This window comes from Helianthus annuus, chromosome 1, assembly GCF_002127325.2.
Source record: "Helianthus annuus cultivar XRQ/B chromosome 1, HanXRQr2.0-SUNRISE, whole genome shotgun sequence".
In the NCBI taxonomy this organism is placed as follows: Eukaryota; Viridiplantae; Streptophyta; class Magnoliopsida; order Asterales; family Asteraceae; genus Helianthus; species Helianthus annuus.
Window position 1 is genome coordinate 137109790 of NC_035433.2, and position 16647 is coordinate 137126436.

General features: G+C 34.4%; 1 protein-coding gene across 2 annotated transcripts; it reads right to left on the reverse strand.

Annotated features, from left to right (window-relative positions):
* Positions 1–580: 580 nt before the first annotated feature.
* Positions 581–14554, reverse strand: LOC110880029 (ALBINO3-like protein 2, chloroplastic). Of its 2 annotated transcripts, none has more exons than XM_022128590.2 (15): positions 14417–14554; positions 11286–11922; positions 9695–9801; positions 8489–8616; positions 8324–8395; positions 8133–8234; positions 7252–7311; positions 6329–6394; positions 4433–4480; positions 4125–4292; positions 3969–4024; positions 2111–2228; positions 1915–2004; positions 1127–1236; positions 581–968 (listed from the first exon to the last, which is right to left on the reverse strand). In XM_022128590.2, the coding sequence occupies exons 2-15, from the start codon at positions 11720–11722 to the stop codon at positions 815–817; spliced, it is 1716 nt and encodes a 571-aa protein (XP_021984282.1). In that variant the 5' UTR covers positions 11723–11922; positions 14417–14554; the 3' UTR covers positions 581–814. The 2 variants fall into 2 exon arrangements, with proteins under 2 accessions (XP_021984282.1, XP_021984274.1); XM_022128582.2 differs by lacking the exon at positions 14417–14554 and adding an exon at positions 13585–13759.
* Positions 14555–16647: the final 2093 nt, after the last annotated feature.

Sequence of the window (16647 nt, forward strand, 5' to 3'; positions counted from 1 at the left end):
GATTTTTAAACATTTATGTTTTTACACTTTGATCTATGGATTCTTGCGAGGCTGTTATACCACTTTAATACCCATCAAATTGATTTTAGATTCTACATAAATATATGACTAAGCATATGTATGTATGTGCGACTAGATGCATAATTGAATAATAGAAAAGTAAAATAAGCACTGAATAGTAGTTGATAAAATATATACACAACTTATAAATGATTGAATGTTTTGGATCATTCAAAACTAAAACGTTTTGTAAATATATACATATTAAGAATTTTCGCATCTATAAAACGTTTTGTAAATACATACATATTAAGAATTTTCGCATCTATTATAAAAACGTTCACAATCGACGTCCCGCCGCAACGCGAGGGTTGGCGTCAACTTGTTATTTAAAAAAAGTTAACAAAAATGACATGAATACGTATATGACATGACATAAATACATATCTAAATTTCAACTAACAAACATCCCTCTAATTTTACATATATAATAGAATCATAATCGATAACATCATCAAATATAAACACATTTCTACGCTAGTCAAATTCAATAGACACAACTATATGTCTTTCCATGCTATTTGAATCAAACAAATAAAACTAACAACGATAAACATTATCCATGTGTCGGGTTGTTGCAAAAAATACAATAGTTTTCTTTTCGGGTATGTTCTGTTTTACTTATTTGTCCCGTTATTACTACTACGTCATATCCCCTAAAGAGTTTATAATCCGTATAAAATATCAAAATTGTTGGAACAAAAAGAGCATTAAAGAGGAACAAAAAATAGATGGAATGTGAATGTGAATGTGATCAGTAATCTTTTCTCCTTGTATTTTCAAGATCATTTGCAAAATTGTCTTCACTTTCAACATCTTTCAAGTACTGACTGTAAGCAGGATCATACGCTGTTAAGATGCGCAGATACTTTGCTGCCTCGCCATTGCGTCCTACGCTTGCTAAAGAACTGCAAATTCAGTTTTAATGTCAGTCGGTTGTATATCGGTAACCTCCAAAATAATTATATTAAAAAAAATTCTATTGTTTATAAAACTTATATATGGATTAATTATAATTCGGTTTAGAGGGAATAAGTTGAACGCCGTCTCTTGCTAAAATTCTTACCTAGAAAGCATAAACAAACCATCACAATAATGGGTTTTGGTCTTTGCATCCTCTGGCTCTTTCATATTTGCTATTCTTTCTAGGTGTACAATCCCGTCTTCAACTTTACCCTGTCCAAAACAAGAGTTTTTAACAAAGAAGGTTAAAAAAATTCAAGAATTACGTTTCAAAATGGACGAGTCAGATAGGTCAGGTGACCAAAATTTTGGGTTTGGTCCCTGGCTTTACAAAAGTACACGGATGGTCCCTTTGGTTTGCACTTTGTAGCGCATTTAGTCCCTTACAAAGTGCAAACCACAGGGACCATCCATGTAATTTTGAAAAGCAAGGAACCAAATCCAAAATTTTGGTTAACCATGGGGACCATCCGTGTACTTTACTATTGATAAAAATCTATTTTCCGTATAAAAAAGAGTGAGAAGGTTTTATTCAACAAAAATACGCTTTAAAAGACTTTCAACCCGTTTGACCCGTCAAAAATAACCATTCATAGAAGTCAAGAACTTCTGGAAAGGATGCAGTAGAATGCTAGTGATCATATTAAACCACTTCTGATCTCTCAGTTCTAGAAATAGAAACTTGTCGTAAAAGCGTTATGTAATAAACAACATATACAAACCAATGGGGTGGTGGTCCACTGGCAAAGGCAAAGCCTTTAAACAATTTAACACCTTGGGTGAGGGAGGTCTTGGGTTCAAGTCCCACAGACGACAAGAATAAAAGAAATTTGCCGTTAAAAAAACAACATATACAAAAAAAAAAAAAAAAAAAAAAAAAAAAAGATTCACCTGCTTTGCAAGGGCCACACCTGACCACAGAGATGCTAGAATCAAATGATCAATCTCCTCAACCTCTGTTGGATTCTCAACAAGAAGAAGCTGCAAAAAAAAGTAAAAAAAATATAATCACTGAAAATGGCAGTCACACTTGATTAATAAATTTAGAAAATTTTAATTTGAATAAAATAAACCCGGAGCTTTATACTTTGGCTATAGCACGCTCCAAATATTCAGTAGCCTCGACTAATTTTTCTTCTTTCATCAAAATTTGCCCCATAACGATCAATGCTCTGACATACTCAGGGTCCTTTTCGAGTGCCAGTCTGCAGTTTATATACATTATATGTATATATTATGTATATTAATTATTATCTATAATAACAATTTGAGTAGTTTCTTGGCTACAGTAGCCAAAGAAACCCTCAAATTCAACATATTCACATAATTACCACTCAAATTGTCATTCAATTTTTACCACGACAGAATCTGATGGTTTCTTTCTTTTTCTTTCCTTTTTTTTTGTCTTGTGATGTAATTTACATTTCTGACCCCTCAGGTTTATATGTTTTATTTTTGGATCTGAAATTCTTTTTTTCTTTTGAGTCTTTAAATTAAAGCATTATTTATAATGTATATACTTTACGGTATAAGTTCACGTTTGTCGTTATATACCTTTTACATCACGTGACTGCGGTATACGTTCACGTTTGTCGTTATATACGTTTTACGTCACGTGACAGTATAAATTCGTATTTTTCCGACTTTTCATGATTTTGGCCGTCGTTTGCTTACTAGTGTAAATTCGTGTTTTTATTTTACAATTTTTCATGGTTTAACAACCCCGCGCCCGCAACGCGGGGGTTTAAACACTAGTATGTATTAATTTCTAACTTAACCGAGGAACAGTAAATTGACGATAACAGTGTTGGGTGACGACATCACATGGACTTTTTGGTTTACAAGCTTTCACCTAATTTTCCCTAGATTGTTACATGACTTTTCTTTGATTTTACATTTTGATCCTTATATAAAACTCATTTTGTCTTGTATTTTGCTTTATGATTTTCATCTAAAATTTAAAAATCATAATTTGTGTGTTTCATTACAATTTTGAAAGAGCCTTCTTAGTTTGTTTTATATTTTACCCAGGCACTTAAAAAATAAGATTTTGCAAGAATGCTTAAATAGTTAAATATAATTCTAATATAAAATATGTTTTACATTGCGTTCGTTTTGATTAGTTTTTTCTTAATGTTTTAATATAAACTTATTAAAAAGGTGTTATATTCGAAATGAAAACTTTAGTACTAGAAACTATATCGAGTGTCGTTACCATGAAGAATCGAATCGATACCAACCAAACAACATAGGTTCCGTTGTTGATATATGGAGACTGGCATCGATATTCGTTTTTATGGTATACGATCGATGTAAAACACGTGTCGATATCCTTTACAAAATAGGTACTTCAGTATTATTTGAACCGGTACCGCTGTTCATTTAAAATGGTTTTCGGTTGATCTAAAACTCTGCGGCATTGCCGCAGGTAAATTTACTATTTACTAGTTAAAATTAAAAGGTGTAGGTTGATGAATAGTGTTTTTTTGTCATTTAGTGATCTTTCACTTTCACCCCTGTAGTTTACTCAGTTTACTTTTTACACCATAAACTATAATAAAGTTATTAAACAGCCCCGAAACTTGAGTAAACTTTTCTTCCGACTTTGGTTTTTGAGATTTCTCTTTCAGTTGTTATACAGGGTCCTTTTTTGTCATTTAGTGATTTTTCACTTTCACCCCCTGTAGTTTACTCTTATTTCTTACACCCTAAACTTTAATAAAGTTATCAAACAACCCCTAAACTTCAATAAACTTTTCTTTCAACTTTATTTTTATGTTTTTCTCTTTCGGTTGTTATACCGGGAGCCAGTATCGTATCGATGTCGTAATGAACCGAACTGATGTTGATCAAACTCCCGCCGCAACGCGCGGGTAATTTTACTAGTTATTGATAAAAGGAAGTTATTAAAGTATTTAACCAATATGAAAACTCCAACATACTACCTTAGAAGTCGAACCGCTCTATCTTGTTCCCCTTTCGATAGGTGTTTGATAGAGAGCTATAAACAATTCCGACAAGCCAGATGACACAATGAGAACAACATTAGTAACAATGAAATCAACAAAAGTACCCGAAAAGAAAGGGGAAAGACCACTTACATTAAAAAGTTCTAGAATTGATAACTCTTGAATAGGTTTTTTAACCATAGGAACAGTGAACGTGGACTCTAGTCCATCGAGTTTACGGGACGTTCCAGAATTCACAGGAGCCAACTTATCGGGTAATCCCAGCTTTTCACGAACATGTGGATGCTTCATAGCGAGTTGCTGCCAGATTCATTAGTTAAATATAGTATGCAGTTTGGTTTTATACAACGAGAATTATATACAATGGATTAAACGGGTAGGGTGGGTCAAATGATTTTTTTTTTTTTTTTACAATGGGGTCTTAGGAAGCTTAAACCAACCTGAACAAGGGTTATGGAACTATTAGCTGTCCAGTATATCAAACTGCCCTGCAAAAAGATTACAAAAGTTACAAACCTTTTTATAGAGTGAATTTCAAGGATTGTCCTTTATCTTTATACCCATTTTCAGGCACTGTCCTTTATGTTTAAAATTGACGAGTTTTGTCCTTTATGTTTTCATATCATACACGTTTTGTCCTTTAGGCCTAACCCAGTTAGTTTTTTCAGTTAAATCTGGTCATGTGCTTTGCACATGAGGGCATTTTTGTCAATTCAAAGGTAAGTTCAACGGCAGATTTACAGCTCAAAGCTTCTGCAACCTTTGAATTGACAAAAATGCCCTCATGTGCACCAAATTTAACTGAAAAAACTAACTGGGTTAGGCCTAAAGGACAAAACGTGCATGATATGAAAACATAAAGGACAAAACTCGTCAATTTTAAACATAAAGGACAGCGTCTGAAAATGGATATAAAGATAAAGGACAATCCTTGAAATTCACTCCCTTTTTATATTTAAGGAAACAATTAGGGTGTCAAATTTGATTACAAAAGTTACATTATTTCAGTATTAATCTATTTTAAAAAAAATAATGTACGAGGTTTAAGAACTAAAAATACACTTTGGGTGGCTTGCAACTCGTTTGTCCGTTTGATCTTTTAATGTTTAGATATTTTATTTAACTTTACGCATTTGACCCCTTATAGCCACCTCTATCATTTTGTAACCCTCAATATCTTATTTACAGGTATTCAAGGGTATATTTGTTAAAAGCAAGAGAAGCCATTTTCAACTACTACAAAAAGAAGTGGCGGCACCGACAGGGGAATAGGTGTCGCCCTTCATTGGGCAAAATGGGCGGCAAAGTAATAGTGTCAGGCAGGCAGCTGCCTGACACTCCCCTATTGGCCCAACAAATTTACGATTTTATCCACTTTAAAATTACGACTTTGCCATCAGTTCAAAATTATGTTCTTGCCCCCACTTAAAAATAAATTTACGCTTTTACTCCCAGCTAAATATTTCAATTTTGCCCCCGGTTCAAAATTACGATGTTGCCCCGTTTCAATTTACAGTTTTGCCATTAGTTTTTTTCCCTTGAAATTACGATTTCCCCATCAGTTCAAAATGATATTTTTACCCCCACTTAAAAATAAATTTACACTTTTCCTCCCAGCTAAAAATTCCAATTTTGCCCTCGGTTCAAAATTACGATTTTGCCCCATATAATTTATAATTTTGCCATTAGTTTTTTTTTTCTCACACCCAAGTTACGATTTTACCCTCAACTTAAATTTACATTTTGCCCATCGTTTTTGCTTGTTTTCTTGGTTAAATTACAATTTTGCCCCCAGTGTAAAATTACAGTCGTGCCGGCAGCTTCCTGCCACTCCCCCGTTGGTCCATTTAATTTACGATTTATCCCCGAATTAAAATTATGATTTCGCCCTCAATTAAAAATTACGTTTTTCCGATCGTTTTAGTTTTTTTAGCAAAACTATAAAGGTTTTTTTTAATTGGTTTACTCGATTTAATTTTTTTTCGTGTCAAGGAGATGCCTAACACTCGCTCATTAGTCCTGAAAAATTACAGTTTTGCCCTGAGCCCAAAATTACGGTCTTATCATCGTTTTTGTTTTTTTTTTCCTAGCAAAATTATAGTAGTCTTTTTTTAATTGACTGACAATTATTCGGCCATCGGCATCAACTAGTTATTTATAATAATAAGTTTCTTCAAAAATTACAATTTCATTGATCAATAGTGGCTCTTAGTACATATACCACTTTTACAGTAAAAAACAAGAATGAAACTATTGGTTTTGCTGGTATATAGTTTAAATTTGACTGATCTAAACTGCAATCGCATTAGCTGCCAAATATGAGAAATTTAGTTTACCTGTGGAAGATAAAATCCAGCAAAAAGCATAGGAAAAGTGAGAAACTGCAAGTAGTACCTATAATACTGCAAAGCGCGCGCGCACACAGATGTTAGAATACATGTCTTGGGTTATTATATATACTATAAATATGCTATTTTGTCACATCAAACAACTTTAGCCCCTCAACTTCAATAATAAACAACTTCAGCCCCTCAACTTTAATATTGACATCTTTAGCCCCTCAACTTTAACAATGACATGTTTAGCCCCTTAACTAAAACAACTTTAGCCCCTCAATTTTAATAGCAAACAACTTTAGCCCCTCAACTTTAATTATGACATGTTTAGCCCCTTAACTAAAACATCAAACAACTTTAACTCTCGTGCTTTGCTTATTTTTATCTACGTATCGAACCCGCTGCGGTAACCCACTAGCTATGCAGTTAATATCAGTGATATATCGGTTATATCAGTCCCCTAGTAAAATATCGATGTCAAATATCGGTACCGATATTATTGACGATATTTGACCGATATATCACAGATATATCACTGAATTATTGGTGTTAAATTGCTATATATATAAATTCTGCATCATATTAAAATTACCGATATCTCACCGAGATAACCTATATCTCAAATATCGGTCCTTAACCGATATCCGATATTTTACCACATTAACTGCATATCCGACTAGTTTAACATAAATAAGCTAACATAATGCATATTCCCTTTTATGCTTAAGTGATACAAATCATTTATAAAATACCCTCCAGAATAACCTAAAAACTTAACTGTCACATAGGAACATGATAAAAGCTCCCACACTTACGGCTTAACCACCATTGTAACGCTACCATGAATTTTGATTACAAGAGATCTATAATAAAATCAGCCAAGTTTACATAACAGGCTTTGGTACATGAATAATTTTACTCACCTTTGCTAAAACACCAATTAAATTTGGCAGCTTTGTCAAAGAAGACTTGTCAAATGAAACCTGATTGAAAAACATGATCCATAAATTCAGAATCATAGAATATAAACTAAGTAAACCAGACTGAGAGTCTATAAGATAGTAGTCATATCACATATGCTTGATATGATTGCTATAATGTATTCATATGCTTAATTATCACATTAAGGGTAAAGTTCTTGTACAAATAATCTTAACATACTAAACATACAAATTGAAGGAAAACTCAAAAAGAAAAGGTGGCATTTTTGTAATTATCAATAACTATCAAAGTTACTCTACAAATATACCTAAAAAAACCTAACCACTCCCCCACCCCCAAAAAAAACCTAAACCCCCCCCCCACCCCCCAAAAACCTAAAAAAAACCTACCCCCCCCCCCCACACACCCCCCAAAACCCTAAAAAAACCTAACCCCCCACCCCCCACCCCCAAAAACCTAACCCCCCCCCACCCCCAGCTAAAATGCTAAAAACTAAACCCCCCAAAAAACCTAAAAAAAATCTAAAAAAATAAAAAAAAAACACACAAATTATTTTATTTTATTAACATTTTTTATTAAAAAATCGCTACTTTTAGTAGCAGCCAAAAAAAAAAAATTTTTTTTTTTTTTTTGCTAACGAAATGTAGCAATTTTTTAATAAAAAATGTTAAAAAAAAAAATTTGTGTTTTTTTAGGTATTTTTGGTTGTAACTTTGATAGTTGGTGGTAATTACAAAAATGCCACCTTGTCTTTTTTGGGTTTTCCTTCAATTTGTATGTTTAGTATGTTAAGATTATTTGTATTTGATCTTTTGCCATCATATTAATCATCAAGTCAATTAGTCAAAGTGAAGCAAATTACCTGAACATTGAGAAGATGCAGTGAAGCTAACAACAGGGGAAAAATGTAGCCTGTCGCACCATGCGGCAATTCAATCAGATTCTGGAACCAAAGAATGCCCCCCTGATAGAATACCGACGTCAGAAATCATCGATGATTTCCACATATCAAAGTACATAAAATTAAAGCTAAAACCAAAAATGAACAATTACAGATTCGAAACCAGGATGATGGTCCAGCGCCATTTGTCGGACACTTGCAGTCCCTAAGATAAAACAGGGAATCTGCAAATGAAAATCAACGAAAGAGGCAGATGGGGTGTTAATATACGGTAAATCTCTAAATTTAACATCGATAAACATTTGCGGATGATTAACCTGAACAGACGGATATGCTAATATCCATAGAAACGATGGGCAACCAATTTTTTTCCTTTTGTCCCGAAAGCGTTTGTACTGTTCTATCCAACTCTTTCCTGAGAAAGGTGGTGGAAATGGTGGAGGCACTATAAGAAACATATACAAGTCAAAAAAAAAAAACATTTTTAGGTTTAACAAGTCAATATCTTCTTGAATCACTTATATTTAAAAACCTCGTGTATTGCATTGCATGGGTTAAATAAACCCGTGTATCATTAAGATATGTTTTAAAAAAATAAACTTTGATGTACTATTTATTTACTAAAATATGAGAGGATTAAGACCTATTGGAATCCTTTTTTAATCACAAAATTAATAATGCATTGCATGGGTTAAATAAACCCGTGTATCGTTAAGATATGTTTAAAAAAAATAAACTTTGATGTACTGTTTATTTACTAAAATATGAGAGGATTAAGACGTATTAGAATCCTATTTTAATCACAAAATTAATAATGCATTGCATGGGTTAAATAAACCCGTGTATCGTTAAGATATGTTTAAAAAAAAACAATATTTGAAAAAAAAAACACATTTTATCCGAAAATTAATACGCGTGGCAACAAACTTTTGAATCAAAGATACCATATTTACCTTCATATCAGGTTTGAAAATAAATTTTGGTAAACTAAGATAGGAAAAAATACATTTTATTTTAAAATAATCAAAATTTTAAAATGGATACTTATCATATTTATTTAATTTTTAAAAATTAAGTACAGAATGAGAGATACTTATCATATTTATTTAAATTTTAAAAATTAAGCAGAGATAAATAAGAATAAATAAATAAATATTTTATAGAACTTTATTCGTAATTTCTTAAATATTTGAAACATATATTAAATTATTTAAATTAAATAATAATTATCTACAATTAATGATGGTCTAGAATAATGACAAGTGTCCATTTATTGGTTTCTTTTATTATATAGTATAGAAGATTGTAAGCAGAATCGTTCACCAGATAAGATATTCTCACTTTTATTAGTTGACTGAAAATAAAGAAAAAGACTATTGACGTATCCTGATTCCTGAGTAGATAATTATGTATAATTACTTGCTTTATTCTCTACTGTTTCGGTGTTCTTAGATCTTACGAGACGCCTACTTCCCCCATACAATGGTAAGTTAAGTAAAAGATCAGAGCAAGATGTGACTGACATTGCGGTGCCAACTCAGCATTCCTCTTCAATATGCGAAGCTGTACAAGAAGCACAGGAAGTATGGCAACTCTAAGAGCTAGTGTCGAGATTATGATAACCATCCACCTTCAAAGTTAAGCCTCAAATTAAACAAGGTTAAGGTCAATCTATATTACTGATAATAATTAGCAAAAGAAAGATGAAACTGTAGCAATTATAGGTAGTCTGAGAAACTAGGGTCTTCACACGTTCACACACAATTAACAAACATTTTTTTTTTGAATAAGAGTTTAATCAATATCATTCCACACGAAAAAGGGCAATTACAAAGCAATGGCAGGTAGTCGGGCAACAAGTTGCGCCGCCACCCCCTTTTGAATAGAAAAACCAATTCTACTAAATACAAAGTTTGAAACCTTTAGCGACGAACATCGTTTACATATTCTAGATTAACAAACATCGTTTACATATTCTAGATTAAAATTTTGGGAAAGCGAAAAGACAACAGAAAATACTGCTTGTGATTAATTTTATAAATCAACATCTAGTTGAATAAAAGATTCATATAACATTTTATGTCACTAACTTAACACCAACAACATATACTAGAATTGATTTACATCAATATTATACTTCTAATTAACTATTTTGTCCTCAAAGTTCAATATATCACTTTGGAACCACTACGATTAAAAATGATAATCAACAATTTCAATTGCACGTTCCCCTCCATAAGCTGAACCACAGATTCATACTGATAGTGTTACCTTGGTTTAAAAAAGCGAGCTTAAAGCATGAAGCGATGAAGCGCTAGGGTTGTCGCTTTTTTTGCTCTGAGGCGACAAATCACGTGAAGCGTTTTGAAGCGCGCTTTAAGCCCGAAGCGCCATTGGTTTGAAGCGACGCTTCAGCCCAATCAGGTCAGATTTAGGTTTCTAATTTAGGCCCAATAGTCTCTAATAGGGTTTAACTGAGGCCCGCTACTTCTTTACCCTAAAAAAACGTTAGTAAACATCTTCAGCCGCTCCCTCCCTCTTCTCCATCGATTCTTCATACCTTCTCCAATAATCGACTTTAATTTATGTTTTTTATGTGTTAAGTGTGTTTTTGTTCATGTTTTTGTGTTTATTATTGATTAACAAGTAGAATGTCATATTGATGTGTACAAATATTTTTTTAGTTTTTTTTATATTGAGCGCTTCGTATACGTGAAGCTCTCGCTTCGCGCTTGAAGTTTCGCTTAAAGCTTTTGGAACCAAAACGCTTCGGAGCGCCTCGCGCTTTTTTAAACCAAGAGTGTTACCAACTTAACACCAAAATTTAAAGCAGTTAGCAATTTGCAAATTCAATATTTCCGATTACCAAAAACTTGAATGCAGCTAGCAATTTGTGCATTTCATTAGAATACTTCGCTACAACTTCCGTTTTACCTTACCAATGCACATCGGTTTCATCATGATAACGCGAATCTATAACAAAGTTAGTACCATAACCAACAAATGTACGCCATTTTTAACTCCGATTTAAAATGCTCAGTAAATATGCAGTCAAGTAAACTCAAAAGTCAATAATAACTTTCATTAAGTATATGCAAATCGATATAAGCTTACCAAGGCATGCCAGTAAGATCATGCACTGTATCCAGAAACCGGATTAGGCAACGAATCGGAAGAATCGCTTCTTCGCCACTGCCAACTGCACCACTAACCTCACCGGAAAACCCCACATCGTCGCTGATAGCATAATCGTAATCAAAGAACCCTGGCTCCGACAGTTGTTCACCCTCGGTGGTTTTTCTTCCATGAGTGGAAAAGGAACGACAAGATGATGGTAATGAGAAGTTGTTTACAAATCTAGCACTGTCAACGTGCCTATAAAAGCCGAGTGTAGATATATACGGACTGGATGTATTAGCGAAATGTTGAGATTCGATTGAAGAGGAAGGGGAAAAGGGATCAGATGACGAAGAAATTGAAGAAGCGATTATACGAGGTGTGTGGTGGCGGAAGCGGAGAAGCTTCGACAGCGAAAGCTTCCTCATAGCCATAGCGGTCTATTATTCAACTGACTAGGCTGTTTGGCAACCTCTGACTGGGTAAGTGTTGAACTAATAAAAGGTCTGAATGGTAAGAGGCTCTGGGTAGCCAGTAAGGTGTTGTTTGGTTGCACCTCTGAAAGACTGTGAAGAATGACTTTTTTACCCCTCTGAACTACTGCTAATAACTATACGTAAATCCCGATCGTTTCCTGCAAAACCGATCAATTTCACCACCAGTTAACAATCAACCTACTTCAGATCTCATTTCTCGATTTATCAACCGGATTCAATATGCAACTTAATACACATCACATTCGACAAATTACAACTAGAAATCAATAACGGAGACCTATATTGTGTAGAAACAACAAAATCAATCTCAATGGAACACATGCAAGGTGAATAAAGTCAAAAACATTATGAATTTGAATAGTACTAACCACCGGCAAAGGGAACAAACGCACACACTTTTACCAAAAGGCCCTTAAGAACAAAAAAATCTCATCTTACATTATTTAACAATAATCTTAATGAAAAAATACATACGGTTAATAATTCTTTATGCAATTTGCCATTTTTTTATAATAACAAGATTCACCGTGTTCGTGTTTGTGTTCGTGTTCTATCACCATAAAGCAGTCATCAAAGTTTTCAACTAAACAATACTTGCCACCCTTCCATTCCAGGAAACCATACTCTAATAACTTGCTTAAATCAAACTAGTTGTTGTTTAACCTAGAAGAAAATACATATGAAGAACAATATATTGATAACTTCAAGTGAAAGGCGAAGAGTAGAAGAAGAGACATATGGATATACCTCCTCACAAGTAGCCGGCGTGATTGGTCTGAACGACCGCCGGAGAGAACTACAGTCGTAGAGGTAGCCTTTTAATGGTTTCATTAAGAGACTACCAGCACTTGGTTAAAAAAAGCGCGAAGCACACAAAAGCGATAAGATCTAAAATCAAAGCGCAAATCGCAAAAGTGGAGGGCTTTTCGTACGCGAGGCGCAAGGTACTTATCTATATCCTATAGGCTTTTAGCATCCCTTACCCAAAATATAGTTATAAATAAGGTTTATATATGATTTAATATTTAGATCAATTAAATGTACAACCATTTTAGCAACGTGTATAACACTTTAAAGCACAAAAACACCTTTTGTACAAAAAGCACGTGCCTCTGTGGGATATTTTTTCCAAAAAAGCTCGCTTTTGTGCGCTTTTTGTACAGAGCTTGCCTTATGTCACAGTGGCGCAGCTCTTTGCGCCTAGGGTCGCTTTGCACTTAAGGCGCGCTTATTTAAAACAAACCTTAGCACCATTAAGTGCTGAAACCAGTGAGAGGTCTAAGGTCTAAATGGGTAAGAGACTCTAAACCGATAAGTGCTTAGTCAATAAGTGTTGTTTGGTTGGACCTCTGAATGACTGTGCCGAATGACTATTTTACCCTCTGAACAATTTTGTGCTTAATGAAATGTATCGCTTATCTGCTTATCTGATGACTCTAATGAATCCGTGCAAATGTATATCGACCGAACATTCGGTATGTCCCCTAAGGTGTCTAGATTACCATTTGATAGTGTCACAAAACAAAAGCATATACATCAATTCCTAAATCAGTTTTTCACCGTTTCATAGATACATACATACATATATATATATACATCCTTGCAGTAATAATCAAATGGATACACAGATTAGTAATAGAATAAAAAAATTAGCTACTAATTCTGTAATTTTTTGCCCTAAAACCTAAATTCATAATAACAATAACGGCAAATGGGCCAAAGGAAATAAAGATGATGCAAACATTCATGTATCAAATTAAATATATTAATAGCAACTGTAAATTAAATATAAAAGAAACCTGATCGGAGAAAGAATAAACGTGGTTTGAAGTTATTATGAATTCACCGAAAAAGTTGTATATTTGTGGCAGTGTTCCGAATCGATTTCAGGTGTGTCACCGGAGACGGTGTTTCACGGAAGATGTAGAAGGGTTTTGGATAAATGGGTTCTGATAATTAGAGCAAGGGTAAACCTAAGGCCAACAAACGTGTTTTATCGGGTTGGGTTTAATTATTTAATATGTCTCTGACGACGCGAATAACATAAGTATTAAACATGAATACAACTTGTTTAACTACTATAACACAATTGTATGTTTTTTGTACCAGGTAGAAAAAATGTTAAGGGGCTGTTTGGCAACCTCTGGCTGGTTAAGTGCTGAACCATTAAAAGGTCTGAATGGGTAAGAGACTCTGAACCAGTAAATGCTAAACCAGTAATGTACTGTTTGGTTAGACCTCTGAATGAGTGTGTATAATGACTTTTTTACCCCTCTTGCTTCCGGTTAATCTTACCCATTTTATGCCATTTCTTTAAACAATTCAAAACACACACCCAAAAAACTACTTAAATTCAAAACCAGGTTTAACAAAAACCAGTGTAATGGATTAAAAATCAATATCATACTTCCTAATCATAACTTCTATATCACAGTTCATATATCCATCAGTAGTACATCAAACTTGCACAGAAAAACCAATATCATACTTGCTAATAAAAAATTGACTGTTGATTGCACACAGAAAAATCAATATCAAACTTCCTATCATATTTCACAGTGTTTAAAAAATCACGGATTGAACACATAAAGATTCACGAATTGTATAAAGGTAAAAACAATTGATTGTTACCTGTGGAGGAGGAGGCCGGTGGCTAATGGTCGTCGAATGGAGGAGGAGAGCGGTGACTGGTGTGGCTGAAGGTCGTCAATTGGAGGAGGCTGGTGGCTAGGATGGCTGAAGGTCATCGATTGGTGGTAGCGCAAAAGGAGGGATAAAGAGGAAGTGAGTGAGCGACGCAATAGGAGGAGGACGGTGGTTGTGGTGGCAGCGCAAAAGGAGGGAGGGAGTGACGGCGTGATATGAGAGGTTGAGGGAGACCAGCGTGTTCTTTTAGAGGAACGGTACAGAGTTAGGGGCTGTTTGGTAGAATGATTCCATTAAAGGCTACATCTGAATGGGATAGAGTTAAGTGTGTTTGGTTTGTTAAGCGGACACCTCTTAATGGTTCCATGGGCTCTGACCGATTCAGTTTTTGAAACATCGCTGAATGAGAAGCAAAACCTAAATACCCACAAATACCCCCATGTACGTAACACAGTTCCTTCCATCTATACTTCTCTTCTCTGGCGACCACCATACAAGCACGTCAATTGCAGATTCCAAGCAAACCTTCGCTCACAACCAGGTAATCTTTCTTCGATCGCTATGTCCTATGTGTGCGTTTTGATGTCTGTTAAAGAGGCCTGTTTTGGTTTTCTATGTTACGAGCAACTACTAGATCATGAATTAAATACGATAAGATGCGAATATGATACTTAGAGATCGAAATTCTGGGAACTTCTTCACCAATTTGATGTTTAGGGTTTATGTTTAGGGCATGAATCAGTGACTGATGCATATTAGGCTATATGGTGCGCTAGGGCATCTTTAAAATCATGTCTTGTTTAGGTATTTTTCTGTTAGAAACGTGACTTTGGCTGGTGCTTCTTTCTCTTATGTTGATTTGTGTTATTATGATTTTGGGCAACATATGTGTTTACCTGGCCTATAGCCTGATTAAACTGGCCTATATACAATAAATAGAAGTAGAACTATAGATGTCTCTTCAATAACTCTGTCCCTTTGAGGCTTTGTTTGCCAAATACTTTCAATAAGTGTGGAAAAAATAATCAATGACATTTGGCAGTTATAAACTCATTGATCCTGCTTATAAGTGAAGAGCTACTGTCCTAACTGATATCCAATCATCATATACCCTAACTGAACATAAAAACCATATACATGATTGTATGGATGTTTTTAAGTTTATAAGAACACTTTTTTGCAGGCCAAACTGGGCTGCTTGTGCAGCGTGGGCTGGGCTGTTGTGTTGTACAACATTTAAAAAGTTAAATGCAGAAAATATTTTGAAAATTTATGAAAGTAATTTTTTTTTCTAGTAATATTGATTTTAAATTGTATAAAATAATATTTAAACAAATAAAAGTTTAAAGTCTCAATATGTATCGTTATGGGAGTGATGGTTTACTTAGGATTTTGAGGATATACATATGGAACTCCTATTAGAATATGATGGTTGATAATAATCATTTCATGTGTAGGTAATTGACTGATGCATATCAAGCTTGTCATTGGGTCGACTAGCCTTAAAACTTTAAAATATACCACAAATGTGGTTCATTAGGAAAAGTAATTAAGCACCAGATCAACAACAGTATCTGTTGGTGCACTACATCTGTTGATTTCGTCTAGGATTGGGTCTTACATTGTAATGTATAGATTAGGGCACGAAATACGAGAAAATGCGAGTGTGTATGATATTTGTGACCTAGGTTCGCTTTTAGGGACAAATGATAGACGTCCGCTTTTGTGACACTTGTGTGATCCGCTTTTATGGACACTGGTCACAAAAGCGAACCAGACACCCTATATAAAGGTGTCTTATGAGCGAACCAGAGGGAATGAGAGTTGATTTCCGCACCGAAGCTCTGCCGTTGTGACGTTTAAACTGTAAAAGTTGTCAAATCAATAAAACAAGCAGTTAGAGTGAAGTGTGTGCTATTTCTACCTGTTGGTGCACTTGTGTCTGTACTTTGCCTGTATTTTGTAATGTTATAAACGATGTCTTTTGTTAGTCTTGTTTACGTTTTGTGTTTGGTTTGTATATGTGTTGGAATGTATGTTTGACCAAGTCAACCATCCTCCTGGTCAACACTTAGTGTGTAAGTTTGCTTGTGTTCGAAGGATGTCATCGAAGGATGATTTGTATCCTTCGATGACCTCGAAGGATAACCTTCGATGGATACAGATGGACCTCGAAGGATACATCATCCTTCGAGGTATGTATGGATCCTTCGGAG